The sequence below is a fragment of the Gossypium hirsutum genome, chromosome D08, assembly GCF_007990345.1.
Source record: "Gossypium hirsutum isolate 1008001.06 chromosome D08, Gossypium_hirsutum_v2.1, whole genome shotgun sequence".
Lineage (NCBI taxonomy): Eukaryota > Viridiplantae > Streptophyta > Magnoliopsida > Malvales > Malvaceae > Gossypium > Gossypium hirsutum.
In genome coordinates, this window is record NC_053444.1 from 2,019,961 (window position 1) to 2,041,572 (window position 21,612).

General features: G+C 33.3%; 1 protein-coding gene across 2 annotated transcripts; it reads right to left on the bottom strand.

Annotated features, from left to right (window-relative positions):
• Window positions 1–6,558: 6,558 nt before the first annotated feature.
• LOC121220194 (calcium-transporting ATPase 10, plasma membrane-type) lies at window positions 6,559–20,942 on the bottom strand. 2 transcript variants are annotated; one of them, XM_041099479.1, is made up of 35 exons: window positions 20,619–20,942; window positions 19,604–19,772; window positions 17,632–17,748; window positions 17,511–17,550; window positions 16,724–16,833; window positions 16,505–16,636; window positions 16,263–16,352; window positions 15,760–15,829; window positions 15,603–15,673; window positions 15,443–15,526; window positions 15,285–15,362; window positions 15,131–15,202; window positions 14,653–14,736; window positions 14,492–14,574; window positions 14,282–14,390; window positions 14,131–14,186; window positions 13,718–13,760; window positions 13,532–13,615; window positions 12,433–12,570; window positions 12,273–12,338; window positions 12,091–12,189; window positions 11,163–11,273; window positions 10,793–10,963; window positions 9,750–9,809; window positions 9,456–9,614; window positions 9,249–9,365; window positions 9,058–9,156; window positions 8,837–8,974; window positions 8,650–8,750; window positions 8,464–8,509; window positions 8,212–8,346; window positions 7,895–8,002; window positions 7,716–7,807; window positions 7,519–7,613; window positions 6,559–7,022 (listed from the first exon to the last, which is right to left on the bottom strand). In XM_041099479.1, the coding sequence occupies exons 2-35, from the start codon at window positions 19,766–19,768 to the stop codon at window positions 6,976–6,978; spliced, it is 3,270 nt and encodes a 1,089-aa protein (XP_040955413.1). In that variant the 5' UTR covers window positions 19,769–19,772; window positions 20,619–20,942; the 3' UTR covers window positions 6,559–6,975. The 2 variants fall into 2 exon arrangements, with proteins under 2 accessions (XP_040955413.1, XP_040955412.1); XM_041099478.1 differs by having other exon boundaries at window positions 6,559–7,031.
• Window positions 20,943–21,612: the final 670 nt, after the last annotated feature.

Here is a 21,612-nt window from a genome sequence, read left to right on the forward strand (position 1 = left end):
CTTCCATTGACTATTACCATCGTGTAAAATAAAGAAAAGAAAAAAATATATATTATACTCTCTATTAGAGTTGATCATGGGTCAAGTTGAGTAAGGTCAATGTAAAATTTTATGTTCATTTTCTAGGCTCAAGTTTGACCCGAAAAATAGATTTAAAAATTTGTCCAAGGTTGACCTAGATAAAAAAATATTAAACCTGAGCCTAGCCCGACTTGCCCGTATTAAATTTTTTATATAAAAACGAATTTAAAACTATAACACATCAAATACACTAAAAACATTGAAAGAAATGTTTCTAAATACATTAAAAAATGTTTAATACTTAAATAACACTAACATAGTTGCAACTTATCAAGCAGATGCCTCTAAAATAGTTACAAATTTAATATTAAAACAAGAGTTATACAATATATAAAAAATAAAAAATAAAATAGTAGCAATATAATAACAACAAAACAACATAAAGAAACAACAAACAATAGTAAAACAACAGCAAAACAACCGTGAAAAAATTAGGCAAATTCAAATAGGGTCGGACCGAAGTCAAAAAATTACCTAAGGCTCAACCAGTTTAAAATACGGGTCTTATTTTTTTGTCCAATCTTATTTTTCAAGTCTATGTCTTTTTCTCAAACCCTCCCACTTTTCAGACAAACCTTTAGGTCAAGGTGGGTTGCCCGATCCATGTTCAAGTCACTCTCTACCATCTTCTTCCTCATATCGTTGCCGCCATTGTTTCTCTTGTTGATCTTCTTATGCCATCAAAATCGTTGCTGAAAAATTGATCAACGATCTCGATTACCCACCGGTGGCTCCTAGGCTTAAGAAACAAGCTATGTACGCCTCCAGGTTCTGCCAGTTCATCGTCGCCATTGCTTGGGTACACAAATATTAGCTTGCTTCTAATGATTTGCCACTTAATTTCTTTACGATTTGATTTGGGAGACTAAACCTAAGTTCCCTATTGACTTTTTTTTTTATAAGTGACCCAAAAAATTGATTAATTATGAAAATAATTTGCTTTCTATTGTATTCGCTAGTGCTGCCAACCTAATCGGTGGCACCCCTAACTTTTTCTAAAAATAATTTTTTGAGTGCCACCACTATGACTGGCGGCGTTAGTATTTTTTTTTTGTATTGCCACATAGCTTGGTGGTATCGGTGTAAGCTCAAAGACACTAGGCAGAAGGTATCGATGTTTAGGACATGGTATTGATACCAGGAATAAGGTATCGATACTTAGGTGATGGTATTGATACCTTCTGTCTGTTATTGACACCAATTTTTTTTGTTGTCCATTCTCTACAACGCAGACATGGATTCGATGCATCAACGAAGTTGATGTGAATGAGGAAGCATCGAGGAAGATGACCATGAAAATCAAATGGGGAAGATGAGGAAGCACCATTGAGTGAAGGAACATGAGGAGAAAGATGAAGAAACGCCATCATCATTTCTGAAATCCCATAATAAAACTAAAAAATGACGCAAATGAGTAAGCATCAGGGAAGATAATCATGGAAATCAAACGAGGGAAGATGAGAAAGCATTGTCGAGTGAAGAAAACATGAGGAGAAAGAAAAAGAAACGCCATCATCATGACGAAAGCTCAAAAATGTGTCAAAAGTATCGATACTCCCTTCCTAGCATTGATACCAATATTTACAGAGTCACATAGCCTAGCATTGATACCAATGTTTACATAATCACACAGCTTGGCGGCACAAAAAAAAATACATACTAGCGTCACTAGACACAATAACACACTAAAAAAAAAATCCTTTGTAGGGTGTTGTCGGTGTTAGGTTGGTGGCACCAACATCCATAGTAGAAAACGGATCATTTTCATACAAAATTTTTTGCCTGAAATTATTTTCATAATTAATCAATAATTTTAGATCACTTTTGGAAAAAAGCCTCCCTCTACTTTTAATATTGTTTGCTAAAATGGGCTTGCTTGGTTTTCCAATTTTTCAAAACCAAGCTTTGACGTTTAGAGTCAAATCTTATAATACACCAAGAACCAATATTTTCACTGATGGATTATTTAATAATAGCATTTTCAAAAATAAAGAAAAAAGTAGCAATTAGATGCATATAAAGGGTATAATAAATTATGGGTATATCCTTCTTCATATTAATATATATATTTGAAGTTTGTGTGTCTAATGGATATATAACTTGATTTATTCAATATATTTAGGGATGGTTTAGATATAAAGGTTGATTCAAAACGGAGCCCTTCACCGGCGGGTAATCGAGATCGTTGATCGATTTTCCGACGGAGGTTTTGATGGCATGAGAAGGTCCGCAAGAGAAATAGTGGCGGCAGTGATACGAGGAAGAAGATGGTAGATAGTGTAATATTATTTTCTTTTCTTTATTTAGTCAATGGTGATAGTCAACGAAATTCTTTTACGCAATCCCTAATTCGTACAATTATTTGATTTTAAGTAATTAAATTAAAAATATTAAATGACTAAAATAAGATTTAAAGCGATGGTGAGCATAATTTATCCTAAAGTTTTTAATATTTATATATATTAAATTAATTGAATACGATAAATTTTATTTTTCATAAATTAATTTACTCTCGCATTTGATATACGAGAAGAATTAATGAATTTAAGGTCTAAATATTTATTTAAAAATTAAAAGATTTAATGAGAATGTTTACAAATTTTGGTAGATGTATTTAAAGGCTTAATGAGAAATGCTAAAAAAAATTAAAGAGATCTAATTAAAAATTTTTAAAAATTGAAAGATTTAATAAGAAATTCCATTTTTATGGGCCTAATTAAAAAACTTTCAAGGGTTTAAAAAGATTTTTTTTTAAATTTGGAGGGGAAAGGCCTCCTAGGCCCTTATTATCATTCGTCTAGAAGAAGATCTCACTCGTTAATGTCAATTGAATTGGTACAATCAAAATGTAAATACAAGTATCCGTTCGAGTAACCACAAAATGTAGAATCAAACTTATACAGTGCAAAAATAATTACAACATAAATAGATTAAGATTTCCTTCGGATGAGAGGTGAGAGCTCCGTTGAGATAAAAAAAATAATAATAAAATTAATTACTATATTTTTGTGTTTGATTTTAAACGCAACAATAATCATGAGATCAAAATCGGAAATGATCATTAAAAACATTGAATTGAAATATATATACATAATAAATTACTAAAGAATATATTTAGATTAAATAATAAAACATAAGTTATATTCATTTAAGTTAAATTGTTATTAAAAATATTTTTAATTTTAAATTTAATGTATAAAAAATTTTAAAATATATTTCTGTTAAATAATATATATTAAAATTATATTATTTCCAAATCGGCTTGCTTTCCGGTTGACAAAAATTCTAATGCATCCAAAGGGAGCCTAAGGACTAAAATATAAATCCCCAATCTTATTAGGGTTTTTTCTGTACTAAAAGTTATTGAATCAGAGAGACAAGTAAAATCTATAATAATAATAATAATAATAATAATAATAATAATAATAAAAGATTAGATTTTACATTTTGTTTATGATTTATTATGACGAAAACCTATAAATTTTGATTTAAAAAGAAGAGGAAAACCTAGTATCTGTTATCTAACATTCAATGAAATAGTAAAGGAACAAGGATTTCCTGAACGTCTGCTGTTTAACCGCCATGTAAAGGACAAAGACGTTAAAAACAGAAAGCAAAACCCAAGAGAAATTGAAAAACAAACCTTTCTCCGTGGCTGTGCCGCCGTAAGACGGCGACGAGGAAAGGAGACGCACGACGATCACTAAAAGCAGAGAAACCAAAAGGAGAACCCATCGCGCTCCCAGTCGAGGTATTATTTTAGTGGTTCCAACGTCAATAACAGTGGTTGAGTTCACGACCGTGCAAGCGCAGCGCGGGGAAGAGAAGTGTAGAATGGCGAAGATGGCGGCCAATGCCGCCATAACTGGAAGCGGAACTGGTTCTTCAAAAAGAATCTCGAACATGTTCCCACAATTAAAATATTGCTTTCTTCAAAAAAATAAAAATAAAAATCTTAAGAATATCCACCGTGACAATGCAAAACACGATCGATCAGTTTCTTACTTGATAAGATCTTTCATTCAACCTTAGATTTTTGACGATCGGAGTTAGTTATCTGTTGCCGCTATATTCAAATTTGAATTCTAAATGGGATCCCTTGAGGGTTTTTTTTTAATGAATATTTATAGAAATCAAATAAGTAAATAACATTTAGTTTATAATTTGAATTTTTTTTAAAAATTAATATTTAAAAAATTAATTAAATACAAAAATGGAGTGCGAACCGATTAATTACAAAAATAAAATATTTATTGTAATAATTTTCGGTCCCAACGACACCAATGAACTTTTTTAAAAGAAAAGAGAAAATTGGTCCAACAAGTAGAGGTGTTCATTCGGTTAACCAACCCGAAATAACATTAACCGAATTAACCGACCTTTCAAAATCTTTAATCGTTAACCGAACCGAAATTTTTCAAAAAAATTAACCGAACCGAAATTTTTTCAGTTAATTCGGTCGGTTAACTGAATTAACCGAAAATTATATGGTTTTTATTTTTGGTTAAAAATTAACCAAATTAACGTAATTATCCGAATTACTCGAATTAACGGAATTAATCAAATTGAATCACTACATAATTAAATTATTTTTAGACTTTTAGACTTTTGTTTTAGTTTTAGTTTTAGAATTTTATTTTTATTTATTAAATTATTTGTAATTTTTATGATTGGGTTGAGTTTGATAATTGGGTTGGGTTGAATACTTGGGTTTGGATTGAGTTTAGGTGAATAGTGGGCCTATTTATATATTATAATTTTATATATTATTTTTTTGGTTAAACCGAAAAAATTCGGTTAACCGACCGATTTCGAACCGAATTAACAATTAACCAAAAAATAAAAAAAATTAACCAACCCCCGACCGAAAAAATTCGGTTAACCGACCGATTAACCGAATTCGGTCGGTTAACCGAATTTTTTCAATTTTACCCGAATTTTGTACACCCTACCAACAAGAAAAAAAAAACCTGAAAAAGTGAAAGAAGATTTAGTGCCATGGCCGATAAATTTTAAAAAAATCTGATAAGAAAATAAAAAATTGAAAGTTGTGGTTACAGTACTAGACGATAAACGACTCATTTCCATGCTTTTAATATTTTTGCCCTGATAAAAAAAAAAGTATGACAGGAAGAAAAAAGAGATTAAAAAACTATGATTTCAACACCAAACAATTAATACTAACCAATGCCTTGTTTGCACATTTTTAATGTCTTTTACTTGCATTTCCATTTATTAAATCAAACCAGAGAAAAAGAAATATAAAAAAGATCAATTTTTCTATTTAATCAAGGAGTTGCTACTTGACACATTTGTGGCACCAGTTAATTTTTTTTTTTTTCACTTTTTCAATTATTCTTTTATTGTTGACCGCGTTAAAAGGCACCCGTAAGTACAAGAAACAATACATTATTTTGTAATTAACTATTTCCCATCTTATTTATGTACTTAATTAACTTTTTAATATTGTTTCTATAAAAAAGCCTCATAGTTTTCTAATAATTTTTTTCTACTTTTAGATTTTATATGATTTTTAATGCTATAATATTCTCACTTATAAAAGTATCATGAAGACTTCTATACTGAACTCAATTTGCATTTTACCTGTTTTATTCAAAAAATTAATATATTATATTAAAAAACAAATCAATTTGCTCTACTAAAATTACATTTATTTTTACTATTAAAAACTAGTGCAAAAGAAAAACCAAATAATTACATATGATATGCTACATGTACTTTATTCTGACATAAAACACCCAATTTTTAATAATAATAAATAAAACTTTTAATAAAAAATCAATTTACTCTTTAATTTAATATACAATAACCATTTCACTCATTTTAAAAATAGAAAGGATGATCTAACTCTTCACAAAGACTCCTAGAATACCTTTTGTCTCTCAAAATGACATTTTAACAAAACCTTTCAAGATTTAAATTGAAAAAATTATCATATTCTCTAATTAAATCGTACTAAGGAGAAATTATTGTCGAAGTTACACAACAATCGTACGGTCAGTAAGAGAAGTTTAGAGAGATCTAATTTTGAGCTATTGAAAGGGTGACGTAGAGCTACACTCCGATGCCACTTTTCACAGTAAAAGAGGCCAACCGCCGGCGGAAGCAACAATTTGGGTTTAGGAAGAAGACATGAAAAGAAAAGCAGAGGGAAAAAAGCATAAAAATAAAATTCGGTATAATTGTTGTTAAGTCCTTGGACTTCGACTGTTGAAATTTTCCTCCGACACAGTGCCAACCAATAATTGGAGAGAGACGGACAATTTTGAAAATATTGAAAATGCCATTACCACATTGAAAGATTTGGTACAGTATAGGGGCAATATCTGCCGTTATCCCTAAATATATATGTGATAACTTTCGTACACTGGCAAATTATTTTTTCAAATTAAATGGAAGTTTTAAATTTTAAAAAGTGCGCAAATTCCGAACAACATTTCGAAGAGACAAAAGACATAAAAAAATGAAACTGGGAACATTTTTAATTAATGAAATCAAGAAGACATCTGTAGTTCTTTATTTTTATCTATAGATAGCACCCTTTTTATAAAAAACAAAAAACAAACGAATAAATCAAATATAGGGAAAACGCAATAGGAAAGGATTTAGAAACAGGGGTATGATGTTTTGGTATTTACTAGCTCTAACTAAAATATCATCATGTAAATAGAAAAACAACACCAATTCAATACTTCTGTTAAAAGGGGGGGGGGGGAAAAAAGAATCCGAAACACGTGAAGCCGTGCAGTCTTGAAATCCTCCGTATGTATGTTCAGCTTTTTTGTGTGTTAACATTTGTTGTCATCCGAAAAGGAGGGGGAAAATGGCAAAATACATCAGTATCACACACACTTATAGACAAACATTCCCTTTTCAATTTCTTATAGATGTAGCATTTGAGTCCTCATGCTTTTGACTACCTGAAACATCTGAGTTCAAATCAATAAATTAAGGCATATCGTCAAATAATGATCTTAAATAAGAATAAACTACGTCAACTTGCTTTTAAATCCATCCAATCTTCATTGGGTCATTTTAGGTTTGTGTAACTTCGGGATTTCGGATTCAGATAAGTTCTGGTGTGGTCATTTTAAGTTACTTGCTCACGTGCATAATAGGTTGTGTGACTCGGGTCGAGGTTGGGTAAATTTTTCAAAATAATCCCGCATTCAGATCATTTTAGATTTTGATTATTTTTGGATTAGTTTTGATTGTTTTCTAGTTGATTTTTCTCAAGTTACTTGTTCAGGTCATAATGGGTCAAGTTTGGGAAATTTTGGGTGGGCTCAGGCATTTTTTATATGGATTGTTGACGCCCTATGGTCAAATCGGGTTTGGATCGGGTTAATCAGGTCTACTTTTGGGTTTTGGGCCAAAATGAACATGTCTAATATATACAGAGATGGAGATCCTTACTTTGATTTCTTCGACGGTAGAACATCCTAGAAAAGACCCGACTGACTGGAGTTTCTGGAACCGGTATGAACTTCCCAAGGGTAGCAAGGGGCCAACTGGTTTAAAAATGAAATCAATAATATGATGATGAACTTTGAAGAACATGATTTTCAAAAAATAATTTTAACTTTGAATCTGCCATTGGAAAAGCCACCAACCTGATAAAACCGATACCAATCGATACCAGCCACAGCTGCCAGCTAAGCTTCTCTGTTTTAGCAAACTTCCCAAGAAACTCAACGATAATAGCCTGCACAACATGACAAAATAACGTAGCACCAAGAACAATCTAAAAGTAGATGCCAAAACAGATCAATTACTAACAAATAAATTTCACCTGAAGTATTATGGTTATCGCCACTATTCCGATGAACAGATAGTTTTTGCTAAGTCCACGGAAAATGTTCACTTCATCTGGCTTCCGAGCATTGAACTCATTAAAGATCTGCAATTGACTTAAGTTATTGCATGTACAAATTCAAGCTGATTCGGGTCACTAATTTATGCTCTATTGAAATACAAACAACCAGAGCCGGAATTTAAATAAAATAGAACACAAGGACCAGACTTAAAAGAGGTAAGAACCAGTTATAGTATATTTAATCCAACTGCATCAAATATTGTTAACTTCTTATTTGAGTAGTAGCGGCTTACTTGAGAAAGGACAAATGCATTGAATATCAGCGTATTCTTTACTCTGTTAGCATGCTCCTTGCTTTCATGCTCCAGATTCAATATCTTCTTGCCATCAAAATTGAGGACGAGTAGAACAGTCACTTGGTATATGGCCTGAAATTTCCATATACAATGCCAGCTCAGAAAAATCGCCATACTTTTGCTATAGGCCACAGTAACCAGGAGAAGAACTGTAGTTTACAAATTTACCAAAATAAGTAAGAACGTTACCTGTATAAGCAAGTTCCTCCACATGATATTAGTTATAAGAGGTTCCCTGAAACACAAACCACGAAAAAAAGAAACGATGAGGAACAAAATATAGACAAATGCATCATACGAACCCTCAACACAAGACATATCCCTCGGCATGTACTAATGTAGGTTAAGAAACAAGATTTAATCAAAATCTCATACCTACGACCAACAGGGGGCCGGTGCATCAGGTGGTCGGTTGGAGGCTCAGTAGCTAATGCTAATGCTCCAAGAGTATCCATAATAAGATTGACCCACAGAAGCTACATAGAGTGAAAGAAAAATACAATACTCATCTCCATTCATATGTGTTGACACATAAATGCATATAGGCATATGATGAACAAACCTGGACCGCATTCAGTGGAACATCACCAGAAGAAACTGCGGCTACAACATTTATAACAAGAGCTGCAACGTTAACTGTAAGTTGAAACTGGATAAACTTTTGGATATTTGCATATACAGATCGACCCCATCGGACAACCTAAATTCATAAGATGTTCGTGATTAGGTTTATTTAAGAAAAGAGATCTCAAAGTTAAGCAATGGGAAGAAAAAATACAGTACCTTCACAACCGAAGCAAAATTATCATCCAAAATGATGATATCTGAACTCTCTTTTGCAACTTCTGTCCCTTGAATACCCATTGCAAGACCAATGTCAGCCTGTAGTCCAAAGACTTGAAATTAAGAATTTTAATAATAATCCAATCTAACCATGTTTTATCCTGATAACGGGTAAAAAAAAAATGACATACCTCATGTAGGGCAGGAGCATCATTGGTACCATCCCCAGTTACAGCAACAACATGTCCCTTCCTCCTTAATGCTTGCACAAGCAGAAGCTTATCATTTGGTGATGATCGGCCCATCACCTATCCATAAATAGCATAATTTATTTAAATTCCATGTTCTTGTTTTTAAGCTTCAAGGCAAATTCAGAAAAATGGAGAAGCAGTGCATACAGAAATTTTCTCCGCAACTTCTTCCCTTTCTGAATCAGATAGTGAACGGAAAACTTTCCCTTCAATGAGACTAGACTCAGGAGCATCTGATGATAGTATCCCACACTCTAAAGCAATTGCCCTAGCTGTTTTAAGATTGTCACCAGTGACCATGCGTACCTATGGCACACGGATGGAAGAAGACCAATGGTCCCCATGTAAGCAAAATGAAAAGAAAGCAAATTGCAAATTTGCAATCGCTATCAAATGCCACATTTGTAGGTTAAAAGAATTACCACATATAAATAATTATACCTTTACACCAGCCTTTTGGCATAACTGCACTGAATCTTTGACACTAGGACGACAAGGATCCTGCATAAATCCCCAACGCAATTAAAGATCATATTACAAATCAAGCAAAAGCTAAATTCATAACTGTACATGAATGTTGAAACAAGATATGTAGGACCAAGTCTTTCTCAGTGTGTAAGGTTAGCAAAATAAATCATATTAGACCAAGCTCAACTCATAACAAGATGAAATCATTTCTACAGTTTCCAATCATATCCTCCTTGCTCTTCCCCTCCGTTAACAGGGGTGTCATCCTTCTAACTGAATCTTACGATGAGATTTTGAGGTCTCCTTTTTACATGTCCAGACAGACTTATTTTCTGATATTAACAGCAGAGGATCTGACATACTGTTTCTCCCCAGCGCACTTATTCCTAAATACATCCTCCAAACCTCTACCAAGCTCATTTTTTCGGGAATGTTAATATGTAGCCACTCAACATTCAAACTCATTACTATCTTTAATCTTTTATTTAACTCCTCACATTTTGCAATCCAGCACAATTGGAGACAACACACTTCACTGACCACAAGACATAAATCTACAATTTAAGGTTTAAGACAGGTTGGGGATGAAAATATACACCATAAATGGATAAAAATGACTTCATCTTAAATAGAGAAAAAGAAAGCATAAGAACTCTGATTAGAAAAACAAATTTGTTCTCCATCAAAAGCAAAATTGGCGAAGGGTGAGACATCCTATTATAAGGAAAGCTATTTCATATACCAAGAAGAATGAAAAAGAGCTGCAGACAACGAAGAAACAGTACAGAAGACATTGAGGACAAGGAACAATCATTTCAAGAAGATAATGAGTAGCGAATGACAAAGCGATGGTGGTGCTTCTATCACATCGTCTTACCTCCTCCATATATGAGCACAGGAGTAAACATAAACTACCTCAAACAATAATGACCACTCCCCATATGCAAATCATAAATAAGATATAAACTAAGAAGATGACACAAAAACTACACATAATTACTCCCAGAAATAGATACCTTTATGCCAACAATAGCCAGTAAAACAAGGTCATCCTCAGGTAAGGCCCATTTAGCAAGCTCTTCTTCATTAGTCGGAACCTTTTCACTTTCATATGATCTGTATGCAATTGCAACACAGCGCAAACTACCAGCCGCCATAGTTTCAATCGCCTTCTCAAAAAAGGCCACCTGAAGTGGATAATTTCAAGAAATACATTTGCTTCAAAATGTTAGCAACTCAATCCTAACGATATCAAATTACAAGCATTATGAACTACATAGTTGAAAATTTTAAAAAGTTTAATCAAATAAAACAATACAGTAACCATGATTCAACTAAAAGAAAAAGGAGGCAACACTGATGTTTAATAGGCAAAGTTTGTCAAACCTTTTCTTCATCCATTGCTACAGCTTCACCATTAGTGTCAAGGTACCAAGTGCATGCAGCTAAAACTATTTCAGCTGCCCCTTTCCAGTGAATATGAACTTTAGAGTCCGGCTGGAGATAAAATATCATAAAAAAATAGTAGAATCAGAAGAAAAGTTGTTTAATTGGCTCAGAAAGAAGATGTTATGAATATAAAAAATATACGTAATTATTTCTAAAAGTATTCACCACCATCTTTCAACCCAAGACATTTCTAGATTCAGTTGCAGCCTGTAATAATGTTTTATACGATTTTTTATCGTACAATTGATGTTGTTCTAAGTAATATGATCTATAGATATACAACAGGGGGGAAAAATCTAGAAAGAAGTTTTGATCAGTATTATTGTTCTTAACTAATTTAATCTGAAGCCTATGTTAAAAAAAACCTTCGAGATGAAAATGGGGTTACTATTTGAGCAGCTGTTGTCACTAATCTTCCAATAACAGTCATTATCATTAGTATTACAACATGTTCAACTATTAATATCACTGTTAAGATCTTCCTAAATGTCACCAGTTACCCAGAAACTTCTCAAACAATGACCATAAACTCAACTGCAACCACAACAACAAAGCCTCAGAAGTACTCCCCCACCCCCTCACCTCCCCACCCAAAAAAAAAAAAAAGCAACATCAACAATCTGAATGGAACTTCAACTGATTGCATATGCATGCGTAGATTAAAACTAAAAGGAAAAAAGGGAGCCATAGATGTTAAAGGCATATAATGAATACCCATTCGAAAGAAGGGTCATATATCACCAGAATGCTAATTATCCTTGCTTGAAACTCGATTACAATAAGGGGTTAAAATTTCAGTCAACATTCAAAATGCAGACATTGATGATAAAATTGCTCATAAAAGTTAACAGTATAGTGACACTACCAATCGAATTGCAACACCGCCTCGTTTTTTCTCGGAGTTGAAGGGGAATACATGAACAATTGAAGAGCCTGACCTAACAGCATCAAAATCCATACCAAGCTACAGGATTCAAGGACTAAAGATTAGTATTAAAGTTAGAAACAAACAAGGACAAGAAGATATCATGAGGTTAGTTATGCAACCTTGATCCCCCAAATAAGAATTGCTTTTTCTGTTGGTGATCCAGAAACCTCTACATCTCCACCTCCCTAAAGAAACCAAAGAAAGTGAAAACGGAAGACATTTACAAAAGACAGCTCGATAAACATAATTCAAAAAAAAATGTGAGCTACTGAGACATGCCTCTGAGGTGAAGACACTGCCATTTGCATTCACTGCGATGCCCTCAATAAGTAATGAGACTAGTGTATCAGGTAACTCTGAGCGGCTTTCTGGAGGATCATTTTTTCTTCCACCAGCATAAGCTTCAACCACAGTCATCTGTGCAGAAATAAACTTTATAATTAGTTGGATAAAGCATAGAGAGAGTTTTTATTATGGCCATTCTCCTAACAGTCTATCCCACCCAAGTGCCACCTCTGGAACCTGTCTGTTTAGCAATCATTTAGCTATATAATTAATTCTTTAAGTTGTAAAAAATTTTGAATCCCCCCTTCATACAAACGCAAAACCCATCAAGTAATTTTAGTGTAGTATTTTTCTTTTATCAATATTGCTAGGGAAGAGACTTTGGTGCTATCCTAGAATGGGAATATGCCTCAATAAATACATTGATATTATTGTCAAAAGTTCAATTGACATTAAAGGGTTGATCTGAAAATGTAAAAAACTACAAATTATAAGATTTTTTTGAAGTTACAAGAATTAATTTTGAAATCATAATTTGTGAACTAATGTAACTCTATAATGAGTTAAACGGTTGTTCAATAATTTAAAATTAGGACCAAAAACTACAATAGTAAATTAATTGCAAACCATAAATAATTTTGAAAGGTTTATGAATCGAGACAAACCAATGCCTTAGTAAGTGCAATTTGTTCACCAATAATCTAAAATGTCTTTCAATTATCAATTGATGTTCTAGATACACATAATACATCAATGCAGTATTTATATTATATAGCCTTCATTATTGTTCTAATTTTACCAATTTTACAAATAGCAATTGATTTAACATTTTATGCCGCACTGTATCAGCGCTATGCTTGAAATTTACCAAGAGCACTTTATTTTTTTCAGCAAATAGGTTTAGAGTCCCACATGCTGACGTCAATTTATGCATGTTATTAAAAATTATTAATGTATAAAAGCAATTCTTCAATGAAAACAGTGAAAAATGTTCAAAATGAATGATGTTATCATATTCTTAAAGTTCAACTAAAAAGAAAAACAAAACCCATGAAAACCACTCATGTACAAAAGAAAACACATCCTAACTTGCCTGATTCAATGTCAAGGTCCCAGTCTTGTCACTGCAAATTGTTGTCGCAGAACCCATGGTCTCACAAGCAGAAAGCCTGCGCACCTGCAGTTCAAATCCTATTAAGCAGCATGAAAAAGAGCTATTCCACAAAAGAATTTTTCATGAATGTCTAAAGAAACACAAAAAAAACCTCATTATACACACCAGAGCTTTATCAGCCATCATTTTCTTCATCGAGTAAGCAAGGCTGCATCATAATCACACAACTATTATATTAAAAAAGATAATGGAACAGATAAATCGAAATTACACATATGAACATATTAAATAACTTTTCCTATTATTTGCACAATTACACTTCATAAACTGCAGCATCTGCCATATGAAAAAAAAGATGAGATATTTGGAATTTATATAACAAGAGTACTATGAAGCGTTAGCACAACTAACAAAACTAAAACAACTAGGAGAAAACATAAGGAGACAGACCAACTCGCAAGAGAAAACATATGGCCTCTATACAAAATGCAACCCGATATCAAGATATCCAATAAAAAACAACGAGGATACATAAATTTTCTGGATTTCAAATACTTCTACATATAAAATAAACTTACGTTAAGGTGACAGCTAAAGGAAGCCCTTCAGGCACCGCAACAACTACAATTGTGACCTACAAAGTTCAAAATGTCATGCACACAAAAACACATATCCCCTTAACTGTGCACATAAGAAGAGGACAAAGGATCATAAATAAGGAGCACATACTGCAACAGTGACAATCTTAATGGCTCCATCTATAGCATTTCCCACACTAGTTTTGCCTGCAACAAATTGTTGTCTTCCATTCGAGTCTTCAGTATGGCCGGTGAAGTACCTGAGTGAATAGGAAAATTTTACGAACAAATCAAACAGCAACGGGACTAAAAAACAGGGAGTGGGAGAAGCAGAAGAGATTGTCATTAAGCCAAATTTTACCTAACTAAAAGGACAACTAAAACAGCAAAAGCTACACTGAGACCAACAAAACCAATGAAAGTCGCAACCCCATTCAAGCGCACCTAAAAACAATTAATTGAGGTGAAGATAACAAGTACAACCTAAAATTTCATAAATTGCTGTCATGGGGAAACTGAAACCTGCAAGGGTGTTTCTTCACCAGTGTCTTCTGACAGATTAGCCATGAGTAAACCCCACTCAGTATTAATCCCAACCCCTGTTACCTGAGATTTAAACAAAGATGATCATAGTTGAGCTATAAAGAGAGACACGGTTTCAGTCTACACTGCACCAAAAAGAAGATGTGAAAGGACAAATATAGGACACTAAAAGAGTGAGTTCATCTGCATGAAATATACACTTGTTCCCAGGGAAGAGAGCAAAAACTGCAACCCAAATGTTTCTGCTTAAAATGTGAAAAGACCAGGTATTAAGAAGAGAGCTCGTGTACTCCAATACATAAATACAGCTAGTTGTGAGGAACAGAAGAATTGACAGTATTAAGTTCAATAACTTAAAACCCAGCGTCTAAAGTCAATCTTAAAAAAACTGGAACAGGCCGATTGCTGTAAAAAACACAATATAATGGTTTAGAGATACAAAAGGAGTAAAGTTTACCAGCATAGTGCCACTTCCATCCGCCACCTTGCAGCCAGACATTAAAAAAGGCTGCTTTGCATCCTTCTGAACCTAAATCAGGATGAAATAGCAATTTCAAAGAATGTGAAGTGCAAGAATTTCAATGAATAGCACGGCAAGTCATAAGGCTTACTATATCACTCTCTCCTGTCATGCTAGATTCATCTATTGCAAGTGAATGGCCAGAGATTAGAATTCCATCAGCAGGGACCTAAATAGAAGATTAGAAAATCAGTCAAATAATGCATTAAAAAGATAATAAGGTAAAAGAGACATGATAAAAGCCAATACCTGATCACCAATATTGAGGGGTACCACATCACCAACAACAATATCATATATTGAAATTTCAACTCGTCTACCTCCTCTAACAACCTGAGATACATTCAATTATAAATTCCAGGAGAATATTGTTTGTACTCAATTCAATGGTTAACCCATCATCACCAACCTCCAAATGTATGTTTCTCTTCTCTTCATCTAGTTTTTGGAACTGAAGAGATTGTCTATAGTCACTAATAGCTGCAAATTTAAAACCTCATAAATAATAAGAACCAAAAGGGAGAAAATTTTCATGCATTACACAACTTAAACAATTAGTTCAGCACCTGTCACAATAATAACAAGGAAAACCGCGAATGCTATGCTACCCCCATCATACCAGCCTTCCTTGGGACCCTGTATAAATGAAACATGCAACATAGGACGTGAAAACTAAAAATTATTATTTAGAGGCCTAAATGCTTAGAACAGAAGAAAGACTTGAAGAAAAAAATTATCTTAAATAATTATTCATCACATCCAAGAATATGAAGCTATTATACACTGCAAGGTAAATGTTTTAGCAATACTACTGGACCTCATGTTAATTACTAGTTAAGAACATATAATTCAATCCATATGACATTCTAGTTTTAAAATCCGATTAGTACATCGAAGACCAAGATAACTTGAATCCATAAAACTATGTGATAAAAGACCAGCATTACGCATGTCATCCTCCTGTAAGATTTTAGGAAACAAAAGACGATCCCTTCTATTTGCGTTACTTTCATAAAGTGTTGTTTTATAAAAAAAGCAACTCTAATTGACCATAAACAGAAGAGCTCACCTCTGTCTTTATACCCAAAGCCAGAGAAGCTACAGCAGCTATCACCAAAATCATCAAAGTAAGATCTTGGCAAGCTTCCCAAACAAACCTCTGTGTGAAAGAAAGTAAATATTAACATAGATATTCTACTCAGAACCCAAAAAAGAGGTTCTTTAAGAAAAGAATATAAACAGAGGGAACCAAGAGACAACAAAGACAGAGAATAGATATAGAAAATGAAACCAATATATATAGATACCTACCCAGAAACTCCTTCCTTTTTTCCGAGGATATGTGTTTGAACCAAATGCATTCCTCCGTTTCAGTAAGTCAGAGTCATCCCCTGGAATACCTTTCTCCAAATTTGTTTTTAGTGACTCTGCCAGCCCGTTAACCTGAATTAGAAAAAAGAAAAAACTAAATAAGAGAAAATTAATACCAAACATGATATCAATCAACAAGTTTAGTTTTCACAAACTTACCCCTCCATATTCCTGCAGAGCATTAAAATTATGATCCCTAGTCACTGAAGCAAGTTGCTCTGGTCCAAAAGCAAAATCACTGCCAGGAGTTGGGTGTGGAGTTGTTGTACCTACAAATCAAAGCACTGTGATAAACATCTACATCAAAATGCTGAGCTTTTATAGGCAGCAGCAGCACAAAAATCCATCGAGTAGAACAGAGAATACAATACATTTTAACAATTTTTGTGAAAAAATACAAAGCAAGAAAAGAAGACAAATGACCAAACAGAGATCTTTATCAACTCAATTGGACTGCTAAGAAAAAGCTCAAGTTGATTAGAAAAAATGTAATCATTGACTTTGTACATTAGTATTGAACAAAATAAATGTCGAGACACTGATTGCAACTGTATGTGATAAAGAAAGGAATATTATCATTTATGGTATTAAAGTTTTTAAACTTAATACCATAAAGAAAGGTATATTATCATTTATAGTTTTTCAAAAATGAGAAATTCACAACTATATTATCATTTCATTTTAGCAGTACATGCTGCTTCTATCTAAAAACTCTCAAACACCCTATGGGCAAGTTAAAGAGAAAAGGAAGGGAAAGTCATACGGGTCGGAAATACATTTGAGATGAAGCAAGATAGTGAAGACTAAAGAGAAATGACAGCATATAATCTGCCATAAACGAAGAAACATGCAAAGAACTGAACCTCAAACTCTAGCTGTGAAATATAAACATTATCCTTAAACACCATTCTACAAAGTTAAGGATAGGATAAGTCGGATAGATTACCATTTACTTGTTCCCCAGCTTGTTTGAAAAGATATGCTGCCTAACATAGCCAAAAACAAAAAGTTAAAAGGAAAAAGATGCAACTTCTCTGATGAGAAAACTGAATTCAAAAATAGCATACTCGTATAGCTTGCGCATGTGCTCTAATCTTCCTTAAAATTTGTTTCTTCTCTTCTTCCTTTTTCAAGTCTAAGGTGTATCTAAACCGACGGGATGCATTGAGCACTAGTGCAGCTTGCTACAAAAGAGAAAAAAGAAAGTTGAATACTATTCAGTACCCATGAGAATACCTTCTCAATAGTAAAGAAAAAACAAGCCCAAACATAACATAAAGAGTGCGAAAAAAAAAAAAACATATATGACACCTACAGTTGTCAAATGGGTGGATCTCGTAGAGCCTGGGATGGGATTGATACTTCAGGTTGAAAAAAATTACGGTCATTTGGGGTTTGAGTCATTCCAATGTAGCATCCAAGTTATGAGGGTTCAAAAAATCATGTTTTGATCGTTCAAGTCTGCATTATTGAGTTTTAATTTTGGATCACTTCAACTTACTTGTTTGGATTTTGATTAATTCAAGTTAAGGTTGTTTCAAGATCAAATAGGGCATATTTTGGTTTAATTCAAGTTAAGGATGGGACCAGTACTTCAAGTTGAATTTTTTTACTGTCATTTGGGGTTTGAATCATTCCAGATGTAGCATCCAAGTTATTAGGGTTCAAATAATTCGAGTTAAGGTTGTTATAGTTCAAATAGGGAGGATTTATATTGTTCAGGTTGTTGCGTAATTTTGGATTCTAGGAAATTCGAGTTCAAATTGTTTTTGGTTCAAATTGGACGGATTTATATTGTTCAGGAAGTATGGGTAATTTGAGTTCAGGTTGTTTTGGTTCAAATCGGGAGGGTTTATATTGTTAACTTTTCTTGATCAAATTAGGTTGGGTTATGGCCAGGATTTGGGCATGTTATTAGGATTCAGTTCAAATTTGCAGCTCAAACAACACTCAGATGTAAATAATAGGCCAAGCCACCTGCCCAAGCAACCAAGTCACAATGGCCACTAGCAACTGGGTGAAAACCTTTGTTATTGCTACTTGTTTCTGCAGTTATTTTTACACATACAGAATTATCTCACTTGCCATCCTAAGCTTTACTCATGAGGGTGCTGTTTCAGCTATCATTTATTCACTTTTACTACAGTAATACTTCGTTTTCGCTTCAAGAGAACAAAAACCTAAAAGGGAATGTTTGGATATAAAAGTAACAATTAAAATTGAAAAAAAATAGGGCAAAATACAAATTTTAGGATAATTATGTTAAAGTTGGTGATACGTATTAATCATAGTGCTACATATGATTCCCTTTTGTCTTTTGTAAACCGTTTAATAAGCAATAAACAGAAAACAAGAAAGCAACTAGAAAAAGCAACAACATGAGAGCAAGCCAGCGAAACAATTAAACACTGCTCTATGATTACCAATCTATCCTTTCCTTCTGCTTTTTGTAAAACGTTATCACTAAGCAAGAAAAAAGCACAAAGCAAATCAAGCAAGCGAAACAATTAAAACATAGCTCTATAATTCAAGACAGGTGAGACCAATCTATCATTTCCTTTTGCTTAGGAAAAAAGAAACAGAAAGAAAATAGAAAAAGCAACAAGACACGAGATAACGCCAGCTAAACAATTAATTTATTGCTCGTAATTCAATAGAGGTGAGACCAGTCTATATTTCCCTTGGACAGGAACGGAAAAGGCCAAATTAAATTTCTGGAATGAAAGAGAAAGAAAAAAATGACAGGAAAAGAAGAAGTGAAAGAAATTCAAGGGTAGGAGGAAAAAAATCAATTAGCAGTTCAGTGCCCCTCTTTGATTCATTTGCAGGAAGCCCAAAAAGGAAAGCACGGTTAACCCTCGATGTTACGGTTTGTCTCTAATCCGTCTAAAATTAGTAACCTAAACCGCCAAAATCAAAGGCATAAAATAATATATTCGCCTTATAAAACTTAACAAAGCACAGAATATATCAAATAATATATGAGTTATATATATTTCTAAAAAAAAAATTTAAAAAGAAGAGAAATTAGGGCATTACCCTCCAGCGGCGGAGTCGGTCGATTGGAGCATTCTTAGTACTTGTGATGTCAAACGGATCAGCAAACGACTCATGGTCTTCATCGTCGGAATGAGCGGAGCGACTGCTACCCGCCTCCAAGTCATTAGGCCGCCGGTACGGCGACCCCTTGAATATGCTACTCATCACTCTGTTATGTCGCAGGAGAGATGGCACAGTCACACTATTTCTCACTAATACTACTATAAGTTCTCATTCAAAATCAATTTTCTTTCATTTTTCAAAGCTCCCGAGAATCTTCGATTTATCGCTTTTTTTCTCTCGTTCTCTTTAACTTTTTCTTGTTTTTTTTCCGGAAAGAGAAGGCAGAAATATTTCTTTTTCAACGATTTCCTCTTTTTTCTTTGAAGTTAAAACTCATCTAAAAGAAAATTTGCTTCGAAAATCAATTTAATTGTTGAAAACTCGACTCCACCGCAAACGTAAATTCCACGTTTTAACACTTCCACAAAAGTGATGTGAATGGTCCTTTTGGAAACAAACAAACAAAGTGATTCTAGTTTTTACTTTTTATTTTACCCCTCCTTTTTCTCGTATTTTCCGGGAAAAACCACTGGCGAACAAACCAAGCGAGTTCACAAGTCACAACAGAAATTTTTAATTATACAAATAAATAATAATAAATCAATTTAAATTAATAATAACGATATAAGATAAATTAAACAAAATTAAAATTACCTGATCTACTCAACAAATAAGAAAACGCGATCTTCGATTTTAATGCACCGAAAACCGTTAATTATAAACTTTAACCGACGCTTATTTTTTAATAAACGCAAAGTAAATCGATGTCAAAACGACAAACCGACCAACCGACAGACCGGCCGACGAGGCGAACGCCATGGAAACCATGCACGGACTCTCATCGAACAACGAAAAATAAATAGAGAGAGAGAGAGCAAAATATATACAAACATATATATCAAAACGAAGCAAAATGGAAATGGCGATTTATTTTATTCAAAGTAGTTGTTACCTGCGTTGAGTGTTTTTTTCAGGTTTTTCTTCTCCGAGAGGAACTCGTCGAATAGCACTTCGTTTTTTAAGCTTTTACTTTCTCCTTCTTCTTACGCTTTGTCTGGTTTTGCTTTCTCTCGACTTTACGAAACGAAGGCTCTCTGCCTTCCGAAAATGTTATTTGATTTTTGAATGCAACAGTAGCCCAGCCTGCCTCTGTATTGAAACTTAACTTTATACGAAGTGCAAAACAATAAATTCTTACGCTTGAAACAATAAATATACAAGTTAAATTTTCTTTAAGCCCTTGAACCTTTTTTTTTTTTAGAATTTAAAAATATAAGTCTCATTGTTTGATTCTGATGCATGTGTTTTAAAAGGATTATACCTTACTATTTTCATCCGAGGGCACTTGCTTGCCATTAGCACTTTTCTAGTTATATCCAAACTTGTTAAGTATGACTCATATTTCAGTTCAATTTGAGAAATAATCTTCTAGTTAAACTCTGTTTATTTGTTTCAATCAAACACTGATTAGTTTAAATTATTTTATTATTTGACATATAAATTTAACTTATAAATAGGCTCTTTTACAACCTTAGAAAATACACTCACTAGATATTAGAACTCATAACACATTTAGAAAATTTTGTGTTTACGTTTTAAGAGTTATTTGTTTTCGAGTTTTCGGAGTTTAATTTGATCTTCATCTTTTTTTGTAATCTTCGTTTTTTTTACCATTATAGTAAAATTATCTTTGCCCGTAGTTTTTTATCCTCTTTGGAGGAGTTTTTTTACGTTAAATTTGTATGTTCAATTTCTCAACTTCTTCCGTTATTTTTACTTGTTCCTTGCTTAATCAAGTCAATCTCCAATAAGTGGTATCAGAGCCAGTTTAATTTTTATGAATTAGCTCATTCAGATATGGCAACAACATGGTTTAAAATTAAGAAGTTCGATGGTTAAATTTTAATCTGTGGCAAGTTCGGATGATGGCAATTCTAATTCAATCC